Below are 17,865 nucleotides of genomic sequence, written 5' to 3'. Positions count from 1 at the left end.
GCAAAAACCAAGGATCCGCATAGGCGCCTGTCTTAGATAAGATGGCACCTCATTTGCCCTGTGTTCCCCTTCCCTAAACCAGGCACGTGTATTCTGGCTCTTCTTCAAACCTAGCTTTGCTCTGAGTCTCTGCTGACCATTTTAATTCAGGAAACCCATTCTATGGCCTCCTTGACAAAGAAACCTAAGACAGAAAGGACAAACAGCCTCCTTTCTGAGTCATACCAATGTTTTTCCTTGCCACCAGCAGAGTTACCTTTTTCTTCGGTCCATTTGTGTGCACGTAGACTAGTTTGTCTTTTGCATGTGAGATGCCGAGGGCTCTTCCAATCACACTGTTGAGAAGATTTTTGGGCTGTGGGAACTCTTTTAATAGGTCCCTAGAAGCTAAGAAAATAAGAACAAAAGCATTACAGTTGTTCTTTTTCTTTTAAAAACTCCACAGGGTGTGTATCAGGGCAACCCTGGGCTGGATTCTGAGGATGTTGGCTCATGACCCCAAACCACCCAGGAGCATCTTGGAAAAGAAAAGAGGAATGACTTCAGGGTTTACAGGGAAGAGTGGGGCCAGACCCACTTGAATAACCATCTCCTGAAAAAGGGCCAATGACCCACACACCACAGAAGGGATCCTACCAGCATCCTCTTCCCCGCCCAATCTCCTCATTTCATACATCACCTACAAAAGCCTGGTTGGTCAATAAACCCCCCAGTCTGATGTCTGAAAGAAGACACTAAACAAACAAGCAAGCAAAAAATACAAAAACAAAAATCCACCACACACACAAACTGGAGATCAAGACAATGCAAGGCTCTTCCTAAAATAAGACACACACAAGAGAGACCTGGCCCCATGTATCTCAAGTGATGAGATCCAGATGCTGAATACCAGGCCCCAGCTCTCAACCGTATCTAAGCACACTGCAAAAGACTCCCACAGAACCAAACTATGTGTGGGGACTGATTAAAGACCTCTACATCTGGCTGGGCGTGGTGGCTCACGCCTGTAATCCCAGCACTTTGGGAGGCCAAGGCGGGTGGATCACAAGGTCAGGAGTTCAACAACCTGGCCAACATAGTGAAACCTTGTGAAACCTCGTCTCTACTAAAAATACAAAAAATTAGCCAGGCCTGGTGGCAGGCGCCTGTAGTCCCAGCTACTTGGGAGGCTGAAGCAGGAGAATCGCTTGAACCCGGGAGGCGGAGGTTGTAGTGAGGCAAGATCGCGCCACTGCAATCCAGCCTGGGCAACAAGAGTGAAACTCCATCTCAAAAAAAAAAAAAAAAAAGAAAGAAAGAAAACCTCTACATCTGAGCAGGCATGAATTACTCCTCCCCCAAGTTCTCTGGAATCAAGGGGAAAATTGATGCATCAGATACCATGAGAGGTACCTCGCTTCTTTTTACTTGTTTTTTGGATTAATCCCAGAGCAGAAAGGGAAGAGATATCTACCTAGGGTAAGCTTGTACCAGACACAAGGCTTAACCAGGTCATGAAGAGGTCTGCTAGGAACATGGGGGGCCATATCATTCTCCACTCTAGCCTCTGGCAGCTCCAAAAGGAGCTGTATATATGCACATGTGCACCTGCGTGTACACTGATCACCTGGGGAGCTTTTTCACCGCATGGACATCCAGCTCCCCACAGGGGACCTGAGAATGGGAGCGATGTTGGAGGCGACTCTATATTTTCAAAAAGTGCTTCCAAGCGTTCTGATGTAACTCTGCTGCCTGGTTTGAGACTGTTTTCCTTGGGACAGACTCCTGTGTCAAGTGGCCAGGATGGAGGACACCTGATCCTGTCTCCCTCTAAGCGGTAACTTGTAAAGCAACTAAGAGTCAAGCAGTTAAGCAGTTAAGAAACCATATCTAAGTGGACTTGGCCGGGGCGAGGGGGGTTTCGTCACAGAGGGACCCAACTTCGAGTAGCCCATTACACCCACTGGTTTAACAATAGAACTGCACTGAGACCACCACCCCGCCCCCACCTTCAGCTCTATAAGGTTGGTGGAGGCTGCCGCTCTCTACCCATCCTTGATGCTTTCAACAGTTTTATCCTCTGCACTATTTGGGAGGCACAAAGCTGGAATCCACCAGAACAGTCATTCTGTCTCTATTTGAGATCCTGATGTCCCAGGAGTTACTTTGGGCTATTTCTCACACTGGTGAGGGCATGCTTGTCCCTAGAAGCTCTAGCCCTTGGCCACTCATCCTGGCAGGAGTTGGACTTTTACTCGTTTTCCCCACTCCCTCGAGGTCTCGCACCTCTCACCTATTCTTGCCGGGAGCAGGTACTTCTAAGGGTCCATTCGGGCCTGTGTCACGCTAAGCTTTACAAACAGCAAGGCCGCTGCCCGCCGACGGATGGCGAACTTGGCCACTATGGAAGAGAGGACCCCCGGCCGCCAGGCCCGATTTCGGCCCGCGCCCCTAGCTCTGCCATCCCAGGAGTCAAGGGCGCTGCGGACCGCCCGCCCCCGCCGATGCCCTCACCGTTCACCAAGCTTCCGTCGCCTTCCCCAGGCCCGCCGGGGGCCATCCCTGACTCGGCCTCGGCGGCTTCCTTGGTGTGGTCGGGGTGGGCGCAGCTTGAAGAGAAGCCGCGCGAGCGACCCTGTCGCCCAGCAGCGCGGGGACCCAGCGGCTGCAGGCGCGGAGAGATGCCGGCGGCCAGCGCCATGAGTCTCCTAGCGGCCGCCATCGTGCTCCCGCCGACCCCGAGGCCTGTGCGCGGCAGGGACCGGGCGAAGAGAACGGGAGCGGCCGGCCCGAGCGCCGCGCGCCCCCTGCGGGCCGGGCGGACCCGAGGCCCAAGCCTAGGCGAGGGCATCAGCAGCCCGTCCTCGCTCACCACAGCCCTGGGCCTTCAGTAGGCGGGCTCGGCGCTGCCCAGGGCTAGGACCCTGCAGAGCTCACTCTCCAGCAAATCTAAACCAGCAGTCGTGTGGATGGAAGGCAGGAAGATGGAATGAGGCTGTTGGGGGGAAAATAATGCTAGGCCTTAGCTCAGTGTCATCTAAGGAAGCGAAGTTAGTTCCCTCTAGGTCCTACCAATTGTTCCTAACTACCTCTCACGTGCCTCTGGCAAATTGGCAGCCCCATCTTATTTAATGGCTTACAAAGTAAACCTGGTGAAGATCTGGAGCCAGGGCCAGGCGCCGTGGCTTATGCCTGCAATCCCAACACTTTGGGAGGTTGAGGCAGATGGATCCCTTGAGCCCAGGATTTTGAGACCAGTCTGGGCAGCATAGTGAAACCCCAACTCTATTAAAAGTTTAAAAAACGAAAAAGAAAATCTGGAGCCAGGCCAAGGAAGACCTCTTCAGGAAACAGATTTAATCCCCAGGGCTGGAGGGGAAGGTGAAAACACCCAGCTTTGGAAACTGCCAAGAATTGAGCTGGTCCAGCGTGAAGTCCAGCAGTGAAAGTGCTGTTCCTCGCCAGGCGCAGCGGCTCACGCCTGTAATCCCAGCACTTTGGGAAGCCGAGGCAGGCAGATCACCTGAGGTCAGGAGTTCGAGACCAGCCTGGCCAACATGGTGAAACCCCATCTCTACTAAAAATACAAAAATTAGCCGGGCATAGTGTCGTGCGCCTGTAATCCCAGCTACTCGGGGGGCTGAGGCAGGAGAATCGCTTGAACCCAGGAGGCGGAGGTTGCAGTAAGCCAAGATCATGCCACTGCACTTCAGCCTGGGTGACAGAGCAAGGCTCCATCTCAAAAAAAAAAAAAAAAAAGGAAAAGAAAATGGTATCTGAAAGCTGAAGGAGACAACAGTCTAGACAGAAAGGCCCCACCTGGACAGCAGGACCCAAGCCCTTTGTGGCACTTGAGGAAGCCCTCAGGATAGCACTCTGTTCTGACAGCCATTTGGCATAAGACTGAAATGCCATGATTTCTTAGATTTGCCTCTAAAGAAGCCAAAATGAAGAGCTATACACAAAACAACACTGGCCATGAGTTGTTAATTGTTGAAGCTGGGTGACAGGTACTTGCAGGTTCATTATACTATTTTTTCTAGTTTACAACACATGTGTTGAACAGATGTTTAGATTTTTATGTTAAAAAAAAATCAGCCAGACGCAGTGGCTCATGCCTGTAATCCCAGCACTCTGGGAGGCTGAGGCAGGCAGATCATGAGGTCAGGGTATCAAGACCATCCTGGTCAACATGGTGAAACCCCATCTCTACTAAAAATACAAAAATTAGCTGGGCATGGTGGCACGCGCCTGTAATCCCAGCTACCTGGGAGGCTGAGGCAGGAGAATTGCTTGAACCCGGGAGGCAGAAGTTGCAGTGAGCCGAGATTGCGCCACTGCACTCCAGCCTGGCAACAGAGTGAGACTCCGTCTCAAAAAGACAAAAAAAAAAAAAAAAAACCAGGGATGCCAACCAACTAGTTTGTTCCCAGGGGGGTCTTTGTCTAGGTTTGGTTGTGTCCCCACCCAAATCTCATCTTGAATTGTAGCCCCCATAATTCCCATGTGTCATGGGAGGGACATGGTTGGGAGGTCATTGAATCATGGGGGTGGTTTCTCCCATATTGTTCTCATAGTAGTGAGTAAGTCTCAAGAGATCTGATAGTTTAATAAGGGGAAACCCCTTTCTTTTCTTTCTTTTCTTTTTTTTTTTTTTTTTTTTTTTGAGATGGAGTCTCGCTCTGTTGCCCAGGCTGGAGTGCAGTGGTGCAATCTCGGCTCACTGCAAGCTCCACCTCCCAGGTTCACACGATTCTCCTGGCTCAGCCTCCCAAGTAGCTGGGACTACAGGTGCCCGCCACCACACCCGGCTAATTTTTTGTATTTTTAGTAGAGACAGGGTTTCACTGTGTTAGCCAGGATGGTCTCGATCTCCTGACCTCATGATTCGCCTGCCTTGGCCTCTCAAAGTGCTGGGATTACGGGCGTGGGCCACTGCGCCTGGCCTTTCTTATTTTTTATGTTTATTTTTTTGAGACAGAGTCTTGTTCTGTCACCCAGGCTGGAATGCACTGGCACGATCTCGGCTCACTGCAACCTCTGCCTCCTGGGTTCAAGCGATTCTCCTGTCTCAGTCTCCCAAGCAGCTGGTATTACAGGTACGTGCCACCATGCCCAGCTAATTTTTGTATTTTTAGTAGAGACAGGGTTTCACCATATTGGCCAGGCTGGTCTTGAACTCCTGACCTCATGATCCACCCACCTCGGCCTCCCAAAGTGCTGGGATTACAGGCATGAGTTACCACACCCGGCTGGGAAAACCCCTTTCACTTGGTTCTGTCTTTCTCTCTTGTCTGCCACCATGTAAGATGTGCCTTTTGCCTTTCACCATGGTTGTGAGGCCTCTCCAGCCACATAGAACTGTGAATCCATTAAACCTTTTTTCTTTATAAATTACCCAGTCTTGGGTATGTCTTTATCAGCAGCATGAAAATGGACTAATGCAGTCCCCTTTTCCTATTCATTTATTTCAACTGGGTTCTAACAGCAAGAGTCACCCTGAGCAAGTATTTCACCTCCACAAACCTCAATGACTCTTGTAAGATAAGGGCAACTCTTTACAGCAGCTCTTGGAACTCTTCTGCTTCTGTGATCTTCTCCTCACTGGTCTAGAGCAGGAGTTGGAAAACTACAGCCTGCAGACCAAATCCAGACCCCTGCCTGTTGTTAGAAAGTTTTATTGGAACAGAGCTACACTCATTTACTATGTTATTTGCTATTATCTATGACTGCTTTCATTCTATAATGGCAGAGTCAAATAACTGCAACAGAAAGCATATGCCCCACACAGCGTAAAATATTTATTACCTGATGATTACAAAAAAAAGATTACCAACTCCTCCTCTAAAGGACCTTAAAGACCAGGTATGGTGGCTCATGCCTGTCATCCCAGCACTTTGGGAGGCCGAGGAGGGTGGATCACCTGAGGTCAGGAGTTCAAGGCCAGCCTGGCCAGTGTGGTGAAACTCCATCTCTACTAAAAATACAGAAATTAGCTCTGGGCATGGTGGCGGGTGCCTGTAATCCCAGCTACTCAAGAGGCCGAGGCAGGAGAATGGCTCAAACCCAGGAGGGAGGTTGCAGTGAGCCGACATTGTGCCATTGCACTCCAGCCTGGACAACAGAGTGAGACTCCATCTCAATCAATCAATCAATCAGTAAAGGACCTTAAAGAAAGTTAGAAAAAAGGGCTGGGCACGGTGGCTTATGCCTGTAATCCCAACACTTTGGGAGGCCGAGGCGGGCAGATTGCCTGAGGTCAGGAGTTTGAGACCAGCCTGACCAACACGGAGAAACCCCCTCTCTACTAAAAAAATACAAAAAATTAGCCAGGCATAGTGGCACATGCCTGTATTCCCAGGTACTCGGGGGGCTGGGGCAAGAGAATCACTTGAACCCAGGAGGCGGAGGTTGCAGTGAGCCAAGATCGCACCATTGCACTCCCACCTGGGCAACAAGAGCGAAACTCCATCAAAAAAAGAAAAAAGAAAGTTAGGAAAAAGGCCAGGCATGGTGGCTCATGCCTGTAATCCCAGCACTTTGGGAGGCTGAGGCAGGCAAATCACTTGAGCCCAGGAGTTGGAGACCAGCCTGGGCAAAATGGTGAAACCCCGTCTCTACTGAAAATACAAAAAAATCAGCTGGGCATGCTAGTGCATGCCTGTAGTTCCGGTTACCAGGGAGGCTGAGGCACAAGAATCACATGAATCCAGGAGGCAGAGGTTGCAGTGAGCTGACATCATGCCACCACATTCCAGCCTGGGTGACAGAGTGAGACTCCATCTCATAAATAAATAAATAAATAAATAAATAAATAAATAAATAAAAATAGAAAGAAGAAATAAAACAAAGGCAAAAAAAAAAAAAAAGAGAGCCTTACGCATGCACCCCTTTCTTTACACCAACATTAAGCCTTCTCCGTATTCTTGGAGGAGAGAAAGTTGATTCCTTTCCCTGTGAAAAAGGAGGGAAGTTCTGAAAAAAGAAAGCATTTACTGGCTCAGCAATCTCTCTATCCACTTCTGGATCGGGGATGACATCTGGTACTACATGTGCTAAACAACTACATCTAGCAGCACAGAATTAAGGCGTAAAGGATCTGCTGAATACACGGGAGAATGCTTTAGGAACCTATACTTTGGAGGCCCCAGAAAAAGGCAACAAGAGGAAGCCCAAGATAGTTCAGGCTTTGGGGCAGAGCAGAGAACTTCCGGAGGGACAGTGGAAGGGACCACCAACACCTAAAGAAACCAGGGGTCTCAGCCTATATTTTGGCAACTTACCCAACCATATATAGATATATTACACGTGGTCAAAATGGCAAGAAAGGATCCACTTGGCTGGCAAGGAGACGGGTAAGAGGAGCTACAGGAGCCAGGTGGGCACCCGACTGCCCTACCAGGTCATCCGTCCTCATGGCTTCCCCTTCCACATAAGCCGCAGGTCTCTTTTTTTTTTTGAGATGGAGTCTCGCTCTGTTGCCCAGGCTATTGTGTAGTGGTGCGATCTCAGCTCACTGCAACCCCCGCCTCCTGCGTTCAAGCAATTCTCCTGCCTCAGCCTCCCAAGTAGCTGGGATTACAGGCATGCACCACCACGCCCAGCTAATTTTTTGTATGTTTAGTAGAGATGGGGTTTCACCATGTTGGCCAGGCTGGTCTCAAACTCCTGGCCTCAGATGATCCACCCACCTTGGCCTCCCAAAATGCTGGGATTACAGGCGTAAGCCACCATGCCCGGCCAGCCACAAGTCTCTTGACGTAAACCACCACATCAAGAAGAGGGCACACATCTATTTGAGGCAATGGACAGGAAAGATCAGTTTTGTGGCCCCCAAGATCCTGCCAGAAGTGTCATCCCATGGTGCTGTGTCTCAAATCTGAGTAGGTGGGGCCGAGTGACAGGGGACAGCCAGAGGTGAGTTTCTTGATGTACTCACCCTTTACCCTGGAAGGAAGCCTTGGGAAGACATTGGCAGTGGAGGAAGGGGGGGGGTCAAGGAGGTAGGGAGGTGATCATTTTTTTTCAGTTCCAAATCTGATTCTGCTGAGTACTGTGATCAAGATAAATGGCCACCATTTTCTGTGCACTGTTTTCCTTATATAAACACCAGAGAGACTGTTGCTGCAACACATCTCCTTAAGGGCAGGAGCACCAGTGAAGCCTCTAGGGAGCTAGAAAGCACAGGGGAGAGGCCTGATCGCTATCCGCAGGCCAAGAGGGGCTGTTGCTTCTAGCTGAGAGAGAGAAGGCAAAATGCACACACCCATGGATGCCTCCTGGAGGCGCAGCTGTGAGGAGAGACCACCAGGCTCAGGGGTCTGCACTCCTCTGGGGAAGAGAGCACAGCACTTGTGGGGCTGCCCCAGAGGCAGCAACTGCCCATCCTGCGATCAGTGTTCTCCCCGGCGTGTGCTCAAGAAGGCACTGCCTAGCCAACTGCCGGGTTAACCCCGACTAACCGTCTTCAAGCTTAGCCAAAGCACATCTGACACTCTCAGAGCCACTCACCTGCCATGTTGGAAATGTTAACGTTCAGCCTTTTCGAGTTACAGGGCATTTTAAGAAAGAAAAAAAAAAGGGCAATCAACTCTTGTTTTGGTAACGGTAGGGGGGTGGCATTTCTTTAAAACCTAAGTCAAATGGTCAGGGGGCTAGAAGTACTCATTTCTATCCTGCTGTCAGTAGTCAGGGCCGCGGCAGCAGGAGTGTGAAAACTGCCTGGGACGCAGCAGCAGCATGGGCTGCAGAAACTGAGGTGCTCTGTGTTCCCCACACTCCTCCTGAGCTCTTGACCTTCAAAGCACTTTACAGACAGACCCTAGAGTAGACATGCTGTCTCTAGATGAGACAATGACTCTATGACCTAAAACAGGGCTCCTTCTGCTAGGCAGAGGGGTGTGAACAGGCAGCCTATGGGGCAGAAAAGAGCAGCTATTAGGACAAAAAGGCTTCCAGGAGCACTGGCCTTAGCAGGCCTGGAAAAGGTATATTAATAAGTCTGAGGGAGAAGAGGAGGCGCTCATGTGCAGCGATGCTTCCCTGGGTCCTATCCCTGGCGCCATCCCTGGGTACTGATAGGGCCTGAGGTAAGCTGCCACTTACCTGGTGCTCTAACATTCTCCCCAATCAAAAGGACAGCCTACCTTGCCAAGTGGACTGAGAGGCACATTTTAATGTCAGTAAAGTGCTTTGAGGTGCCACATGGGAGACAGGAAAGTGATCTGTGTGTATCCCCAAAGCCTCCAAGATGGAAAGCACTAGGGTTGAGTCAGGGCTATCTGTTCCAGCCCTGCTACAAGCACCCTGCTCTCTGAGCCACCTGATCAGGGACTTCTAGGAGCCTCGATGCCCCAAGCCCTGTGGATTCTCCATGCGGGTGCTGAGAGAACCACCCAAACTGAGCCTAGGCTTTAGTCCAGGCCACACAAGGAGGCCCAAGAAGACTGCAGGGTCCAGGCCATGAGTCAAGGGATCATGATAAAATCCAGACTTTTCCAAGTAATTTCTCCCTCAGGGCTCCAATAGCTCTGCTAACCCCACCCTTCCTCACTCGCTTTCTGGAGGGCTGTGGCCCTGGCACCAGGGCTCCCATTGCCACCCACCTCCCCACAGACCCTGGACCAAGCTGTTGCTGGAGGCAAGGCTCCTCCCTTACCTCGAGAGATGGTCCCTCCTGGGGCAGGGTTGACACACATGGGTGGAAGGCGGGGTGGGGGAAGTTTGCACTGACGCTGCCTGTGCTGGGCCCGATCTGGGGAAAGAGAGAGGGCATCAGGGCGACATGTTCTCACCCCTCACAGTCACAGACCCCTGAACTGACTCACTCAGAGCATCCGTGAGGAGCTCTGGGCAACAGGGCTGCTGGACAGTGCTGGGAGCAGCCACAGGTTCTGAGGAACAGCACTAACAACGCCACACAGGAAGAAGGCAAGCGTCTCATATGATGTGATATGTGACAGCCTTAGAGAGAGCCCTCAAACTCTTCCTGTTCCCTTAGCTACCCCCTATGAGGTTAACACCCATCCTATATACTTCTCTTAGTCTTAAGTTGTGAGGATGTGACAGGACAACAGGAGAAAGCTGAAAGCCTTGGTACTACGTCAACTCAAAAGCACCACGTGTCTGCTTCTTATGGTAGCTACCTACGCCTTTGCTATGCGTTCCCCAGATGGCTACCTCAGCCACCAAATCTCAAATCATTCTTTCCCTCCAAGAGCTGGGCAAGAGAGGGACGACTGGACTATGTGGGTCCAGCTTGAGAGCTAAAACCAGACACACACTTACCAGCCTTCTCCCTCTTTCTAAAAGAGAACAACCTGCCATTCCAAATACTTCCATTCATTTGGGGGCTAAATGCTACTTATTAGTAACCAGAAAGTACATTTCTAAGAAGTCCCAACAACTTGAGGTACATGAACGAAAATTAAGACACTCACTGAGTCTTCCACGGGAAGGTGGAAATACGTGGGTAAGGAAGGCGGAAATATATGGGTAAGGAAGGCTTAAGGTCCTTTTAAACCACCTAAATGGTGACATTCAGAGAGTCACTAGTCTGGGGGCTGGGAGAAATGCATGCACTCTTTGCTCTCTTTGCCCTTCTGGTTTCAGTACAGTAAATGGGGTAGAAGGGGAGCAGAGATGGCCACACACACCTGAAGCTTGAGAAACCACCTGTTCTACAAAGATGTTCATTTGTGGAATGCAAATTGACTCATATACAATTGGTAAAGAGGAGAAAGATATCAGTAAAACATGACTTGTTTCAAAAAATTCTGAAAGCAAAGGAGCTGAAAAAGCAGGAGTAGAATTATAATCTTCAGCAGGAAAGAAAAAGCCCTTTCAGCTATTTTTTTTTATTAAAATTGAGTGCCTATACCTATAGAGAATCAAGGTGGTAGATACAAAGGTGTTCACTATACAATTTCTTCAATGTTTCAGTATTTTTGAAATTTTTCACAACAAAATGTTGGGGGAGAAGCAAGTCCTGCATTCCAACCCTCCTCCCCCACAGTCCCAGCTGCACACACTCCTTTACCACAGTGGCTGTTTCAGAACTCCACCTCCACCTGGGCTTCCTCGGTAACTGCCAGCTCTGCTCACATTAGAAGGCTCTTTGTAGCCCGGCACGGTGGCTCACGCCTATAATCCCAGCACTTTGGGAGGCCGAGGCCAGCGGATCACGAGGTCAAGAGATCGAGACCATCCTGGCCAACATGGTGAAACCCCGTCTCTACTAAAAATACAAAAATTGGCAGGGCATGGTGGCGTGTGCCTGTAGTCCCAGCTACTCAGGAGGCTGAGGCACGAGAATGACTTGAACCCGGGAGGCGGAGGGTGCAGTGAGCCGAGATCGCACCATTGCACTCCAGGCTGGCCACAGAACAAGACTCCGTCTTAAAAAAAAAAAAAAAAAAAAGAAGAAGACGGCTCTTTGTACATTTGCAGCATCACATCACCCTGAGCTGCCTGTCTAGGTGGTCCAAAGCATCTTCCCAAGCACCAATAATTGTTTTTTGTCATATTTTGGTCACAAAGTTGCAGTTGCATTGGCCCAATTCTATTTTTCCCATAAGCTCTCTTATAATATTATAGATGTGTGATTTTTTCTTTTTATTTTATAGGTATGTGATTTTACAGAAAACATACATAGAGTTACAGCAGACGTGCCTGTAGGATCTTCTAGAACTAAGTGCCTAGGATCAAGGTTTATTTTGAAACTAATTCCAGTTCTGCCTTGAAGCTAAGGTTGGAAATGACCAGCTCAACCTCTCCATTCCTGTTTAAGGAGGGTCCTCATTCACATCCAGGGATGCTGGATTGAAAAAAAAAAAAAAAAAAAGAATAAATGATTCAATGATTAGTTATTATCTCATTAAGCATTTTCAGCAATTGGGAGAGAGTTGTTACAATCCCATAACTTCACTGAGCCCACTTCTGACCATGTACCTGGAGAGAAAATGCACATTCTTGCTATTGATCCAGTGTTTTTCAAAGTTTTGTGCTGGCTGTGAAAGACTCAGCTTGCTCTTTTTTTTTTTTTTTTTTGCTCTTTTTTATTGTTCAGCTTGCTCTTTGTAGCCTGAGTCTGATGGCATTACAGGTAAGAAATCAGACAGCTAAGTTAAGATGCTGGCAAGGGCAGTAACAAGTAACTTACCAGGAACATGGGCATTCTTGCCAACAGCTTTGTTAAATTACATAATGAGAAAGATGGTAGCTAGCCACAAGACCCAGTGGGCCACCATCCACAATGCTGCATGGAATTGCTATAGCTGTTTCCATCAGAACCATCAAATGGCCCATCCTATTGAGGCTATAAGCTCCAGAGTACCAAGAAGCATCTCTGAAATAGAGCTCTCTTCACCCTAGTGTCTCCTACGCAGCAGGTGCTCAATCATGCAACCTCACAGCACACTGCATGCTGAGGCAAGGCTATAGCTCTCCAGTATTTATCAAGGGCATACCATGCCCAAGAATAAGGGTTGAGCACTGACCACAGCCAGGTGCTTTTCCTATATTTCAGCTCTAATATCTTCACTGTAGTCCTGAAGATAGCAGGTAGGAAACAGGATCAGGTAAGTTAACACCTTGCTAGTATTAGGGAAAGCCAGATTCAAGCCCCAGTCAATGAAACTCGGGAACCTCAAGCTTCACATCAACTTACATTTCTTCTCAAGGTTCATGACACCCTAGGAACTCATAATTTCATGATGAAGAGCAAAGAAACATGTAAAAGGAAAACTCAAGCCAAGCACAGTGGCTCACACCTGTAGTCCCAACACTTTGGGAGGCCAAGGCAGGAGGATTACATGAAGCCAGGAGTTTGAGAACAGCCTGGGAAACACAGGAAGACCCTGTTTCCACCAAAAAAAAAAAAAATTATTTTTTAAATTATTTTATTCCTTAAAAAAATACAGAACAAAACAAAACAAAACTAACTAACAAAAAACGGCCGGGCGCGGTGGTTCACGCCTGTAATCCCAACACTTTAGGAGGCCAAGGCGGGTGGATCACCAGGTCAGGAGACTGAGGCCATCCTGGCTAACATGGTGAAACCCCATCTCCACTAAAAATACAAAAAATTAGCCAGGCGTGGTGGCTGGCGCCTGTAGTCCCAGCTACTTGGGAGGCTGAGGCAGAAAAATGGCATGAATCTGGGAGGTGGAGCTTGCTAAAAATACAGAGAGACAGGGTCTCCCAATGCTGTCCAGGCTGCTCTCAAACTCCTGGCTCAAACAATCTTCTTGTCTTGGCCTCCCAAAGTGCTGGGATTACAAGCATGGGACACGGCGCTCAGACAGAAAAAAAAAAGGTTTTTTTCTTTTTTTTTTTTTTTTTTTTTTTTTGAGACAGAGTCTCGCTCTGTCACCCAGGCTAGAGTGCAGTGGTGTGATCTCAGCTCACTGCCACCTCTGCCTCCCGGGTTCAAGCGATTTGCTGCCTCAGCCTCCCAAGTAGCTGGGATTACCATGCCCGGCTGATTTTTCTTTTTTTTTTTTTTTTTTTTTTAGTAGAGATGGGGTTTCACCATGTTGGCCAGGCTGGTCTCGAACTCCTGATGTCAAGTAGTCCACCCACCTTAGCCTCCCAAAGTGCTGGGATTACAGGCCTGAGCCACCGCGCTCAGCCGAGGATCATGATTTTTATTGGGCTTTCCATCTCTTTACAAAATCAGTACTATTAATTCAGAGACACTCACCATGAGAAAACCTGCTTTCATCGACCTTTTACAAGTGGGTAGACAATAAAGCCCACTGGTTAGTAAGTAAACACAAAGTGCTAATTTTAGCTAAAAAAAAAAAAAAATGTGCTGCCCACACTAATCTCAAGTTCAGTTTTTTCCTTCTTACATATAGCTGGCCAAAAAAAAAAAAAAAAAGCCCAGGATGACAGAAATAAATTTTTTCAAACAATATGAAAACAGATGGAGTGCCTGGAGATACACAAGGAGGCAGGGACAGGCTGCTCTCTGAGCCCTAGTACGTCCAGCCCTCCTTCTGGCCCCATTCAATGGGTTACACAGGGCACCACTTGGCCAGGGGTTTCCCAGGCCTCGAGGAACACAACTTAGAGAGAGAGAAGACACAATCAGGAAGACCTATTTAATCAGCAGTTATAGACGTTCTGTTATGGTTCTTATTTATTTGTAAAATATCCTCAGACAGAAGCCTCAGGATCAGCTTCAACACGGGCTACAGGCCCTTTACTCTTCAGTCTCTTGAAGAAAAAAAGTCATGTTCTAAGAAATACAAAGCTCTCAGGATCTGGCCCCTAAAGTCCCCACAGGCTACTTTACCTCCTATAAACACATTGTGAACTCTACCCTAGAGCCCTGTCAAGGCTCAATTCTGCCATTGCCTATGCAACCCCCTCACTCAGTGTGCTGTAGAGCACTAATTTCAAGACTTGCCAGAATTTCTTTTTTTTTTTTGAGATGGAGTCTCGCTGTTTCGCCCAGGCCAGACAGTGGCGCGATCTCGGCTCACTGCAAGCTCCGCCCCCTGGGTTCATGCCATTCTCCTGCCTCAGCCTCCCGAGTAGCTGGGACTATAGGCACCCGCCACCGCACCCGGCTAATTTTTTATTTTGTATTTTTAGTAGAGACGGGGTTTCACCATATTGGCCAGGATGGTCTCAATCTCCTGACCTCGTGATCCGCCTGCCTCGGCCTCCCAAAGTGCTGGGATTACAGGCGTGAGCCACCATGCCCGGCAAGACTTGCCAGAGTTTCTATGATCACTAACGTAAGAATGACTTTGATATAGTGTGGATATTTGTCCCTACCCAAATCTCATGTTGAAATGTAATCTCCTGCTGGTGGCTCACGCCTGTAATCCCAACACTTTGGGAGGCCGAGATGGGCGAAATCACTTGAGCTCAGGAGTTAGAGACCAGCCTGGCCAATATGGCGAAATCCCATCTCTACTAAAAATACAAGAATTACCCGGGTGTGGTGGCACACGCCTATAGTCCCAGCTACTCGGGAGGCTGAGGCAGGAGAATTGCTTGAACCCGGGAGGCAGAGGTTGCAGTGAGCCAAGCTCGTGCCACTGCACTCCAGCCTGGGCAACAACAGAGTGAGACTCTGTCTCAAAAAAAAAAAAGGAAATGTAATCTCTGCTGTTGAAGGGTCACAGAATGGATCCCTCGTGGCTTGCTACTATCCTTGTGATAGTGAGTAAATTCTCATGAAATCTTTTTTTTTTTTTTGAGATGGATTCTTGCCCTGTCGCCCAGGCTGGAGTGCAGTGGCACAATCTTGACTCACTACAACCTCCACCTCCTGGGTTCAAGCAATTCTCGTGCCTTAGCCTCCCAAGTAGCTGGGAATACAGGTGCACACCACCACGCCTAGCTAATTTTCTGTATTTTTAGTAGAGACGGGTCTCATCATGTTGGCCAGGCTGGTCTCAAATGCCTGACCTCAAGTGATCCGCCCACTTTGGCCTCCCAAAGTGCTGGGATTACAGGTGTGAGCCACTGTGCCCAGCCTCTCATGAGATCCTGTTGTTTATTTTATTTATTTATTTATTTATTTTTGAGATGGCATCTCACTCTTGTTGCCCAGGCTGGAGTGCAATGGCACGATCTCAGCTCACTGCAACCCGTCTCCCAGGTTCAAGCGATTCTCCTGCCTCAGCCTCCCGAGTAGCTGGGATTACAGGTGCCCACCACCACACATGGCCTTTTTTTTTTTTTTTTTTTTTTTTTTTTTGAGACTGAGTCTTGCTCTGTTGCCCAGGCTGGAGTGCAGTGGTGTAATCTCGGCTCACTGCAACCTCTGCCTCCCGGGTTAAAGCTATTCTCCTGCCTCAGCCTCCCAAGTAGCTGGGACTATAGGCGCAGACTGCCACGCCTGGATAATTTTTTGTATTTTAGTAGAGACGGGGTTTCACTGTGTTGTCCAGGCTGGTCTGGAACTCCTGAGCTCAGGCAATCCGTCCACCTTGGCCTCCCAAAGTGCTGGGATTACAGGCGTGAGCCATCATGCCCAGCCAATCTTGTTTAAATTGTGTGGCACCTCCCCAACTCTCTCTCTGGATCCTGATTTTTGCCATGTGACATGCCCGCTCCCGCTTCACCTTCTGCCCCTGAGTGAATGCTCCCTGAGTCCTCCCCAGAAGCCAAACAGATGCCAGCACCATGTTTCCTATACACCCTGCAGAAATGTGAGCCAATTAAACCTCTTTTCTTATAAATTACCCAGTCTCAGGTATTTTTTTATACCAATGCAAGAACAGCCTAATACAGACTCAATCCAACTTCCACCAGTGTTTACTGAGGCCTACTATGTGTGAAATGCTGGCCAGGTGCTATGCATCGTAAAAGCACACAACAGGCCCTGGCTACAGGGAGCTTCCAATCTAGTGACAAAATGATTAATTCAGAATAGACTAACCATGAGAACGAACAGGTATGGTACTGAGGAAGATTGGAGAAAGATTGCATTTGGTCAACAGAATTAGGAAAGGTTCATGAAGGAGATGGTATAAAATACTAGCCTAGAAAAATAGGATTTTAGAGGCCAGCCACGGTGGCTCACACCTGTAATCCCAGCACTTTGGGAGGCCGAGGTGGGTGGATCACTTGAGGTCAACAGTTTGAGACTAGCCTGGCCAACATGGTGAAACCCCGTCTCAACTAAAAAAAAAAAAAGAATTAGCCGAGCTTGGCAGGCAGCCGGTTCCTGTAATCCCAGCTACTACAGAGGCTGAGGCAGGAGAATTGCTTCAACCCAGGAGGAGGAGGTTGCACTGAGCCGAGATCGTGCCACTGCACTCCAGCCTGGGCGACAGAAGTGAGGCTCCATCTCAGAAAAAAAAAAAAGGATTTTAATAAGCAGGGAGTACGCAGAAGGGGGCACTGGGAGGAAGCATGGCAAAGGCCATGGCAAGGGTTGGCACAGATTCTAAGCACCATGCAAAAGGAAGGCTATAGGAAAGGCCTTTGGAAAACCACCCAAAGAAATGTGCAAGAACTACATACTGGGGAGAGACTTTCACAGCCCTCAGAGCTGCCCATCCCAATAAGGAAGGGCATGAGGTCACAAGCACAGTTGCAGTCTTACCTTTTCTGAATGAGTCCAGGCTGAACATTTCTGGCCAGGAGGGAAAGCTGGAATCCTGAGAACAAGGAGGGCCAAGAGGCAATGGTTAATATTCCTGGTCCAGCAACCCACAAAGAAGACTTCAGTAACATGGAGAGCACTGTCCAGAAAATGAAAAAAATGAAACTCTTCACTAATGAGCCCCAACTGCTGCTCCCCAGTCTTGAGGACTGGAAGGCCAGCTCCACTCTAGAGTAATTGTCTTTGCTTCTTTCTAATTGAGCACTTTCTTCCCTGTCCTAAAACTCCCCATATCCTGTTAAACAGAGGGAGATGCATTTCATCATGAGAGACATGTAGTTCTATCTAGTTCATCATAATACTTACAGGTTTCCTTCCCAGTTCATCATAATACTTGCAGGTTTCCTTCCTAGTTATCATAATACTTGCAGGTTTCCTTGGGACTTCCAGGAAGAAATGAAATTCTACACGGACCCCTTCTGTCATGTGGCATCAGGAAACAGGACTGATGACTGCCTTATGGGCAAACTGGCTTACTGGGCTTTCATAAAACCTAGTCAAGACCCTAAAAATGAGATTTGACTGACAGGATCAAAGAATAACTGTACAGTGATTCAGAATAAAAAGCTTTTCATAGCAGTCTCTATGAAATAACAAATATTAAGTTAAAGCACAACTATTAGCCAAAAGTTTTGGTGCATTTTGCTTATTAGTATATTTAACTGAGGACTATACTTAGAGATGACAAGAAAAAAAAGCAACACATCTGGTTTAACAATTTTGTTTTAAAAAATACTCAAACTCAGATTTATAGA

The 17,865-nt window shown here is 48.4% G+C and overlaps 1 protein-coding gene across 10 annotated transcripts in view; it reads right to left on the bottom strand.

Moving 5' to 3' along the window:
• DHX30 (DExH-box helicase 30) overlaps positions 1–17,865 on the bottom strand; it is a 47,708-nt gene that overhangs the window by 22,751 nt on the left and 7,092 nt on the right. For 4 of the 10 annotated variants that reach the window (XM_055109820.2, XM_034956337.3, XM_055109821.1 and 1 more), the window contains exons 3-5: positions 17,051–17,105; positions 9,638–9,733; positions 257–387 (exon numbers count right to left, since the gene is read on the bottom strand). In XM_055109820.2, the coding sequence (XP_054965795.1) occupies positions 257–387; positions 9,638–9,733; positions 17,051–17,078 (255 nt within the window). In that variant the 5' untranslated portion in view covers positions 17,079–17,105. Of the gene's footprint in view, positions 1–256; positions 388–2,493; positions 2,975–5,505; positions 5,636–8,490; positions 8,520–9,637; positions 9,734–17,050; positions 17,106–17,865 lie in introns of those variants that run through there. The other 6 variants (XM_055109822.2, XM_034956340.3, XM_055109825.1 and 3 more) reach the window with 5 other exon arrangements.

This window comes from Pan paniscus, chromosome 2 (genome assembly GCF_029289425.2).
Source record: "Pan paniscus chromosome 2, NHGRI_mPanPan1-v2.0_pri, whole genome shotgun sequence".
NCBI classification, from domain to species: domain Eukaryota; kingdom Metazoa; phylum Chordata; class Mammalia; order Primates; family Hominidae; genus Pan; species Pan paniscus.
The sequence above is the reverse complement of the archived record's forward strand: the minus strand, read 5'-3'. Positions and strand labels throughout refer to the sequence as shown.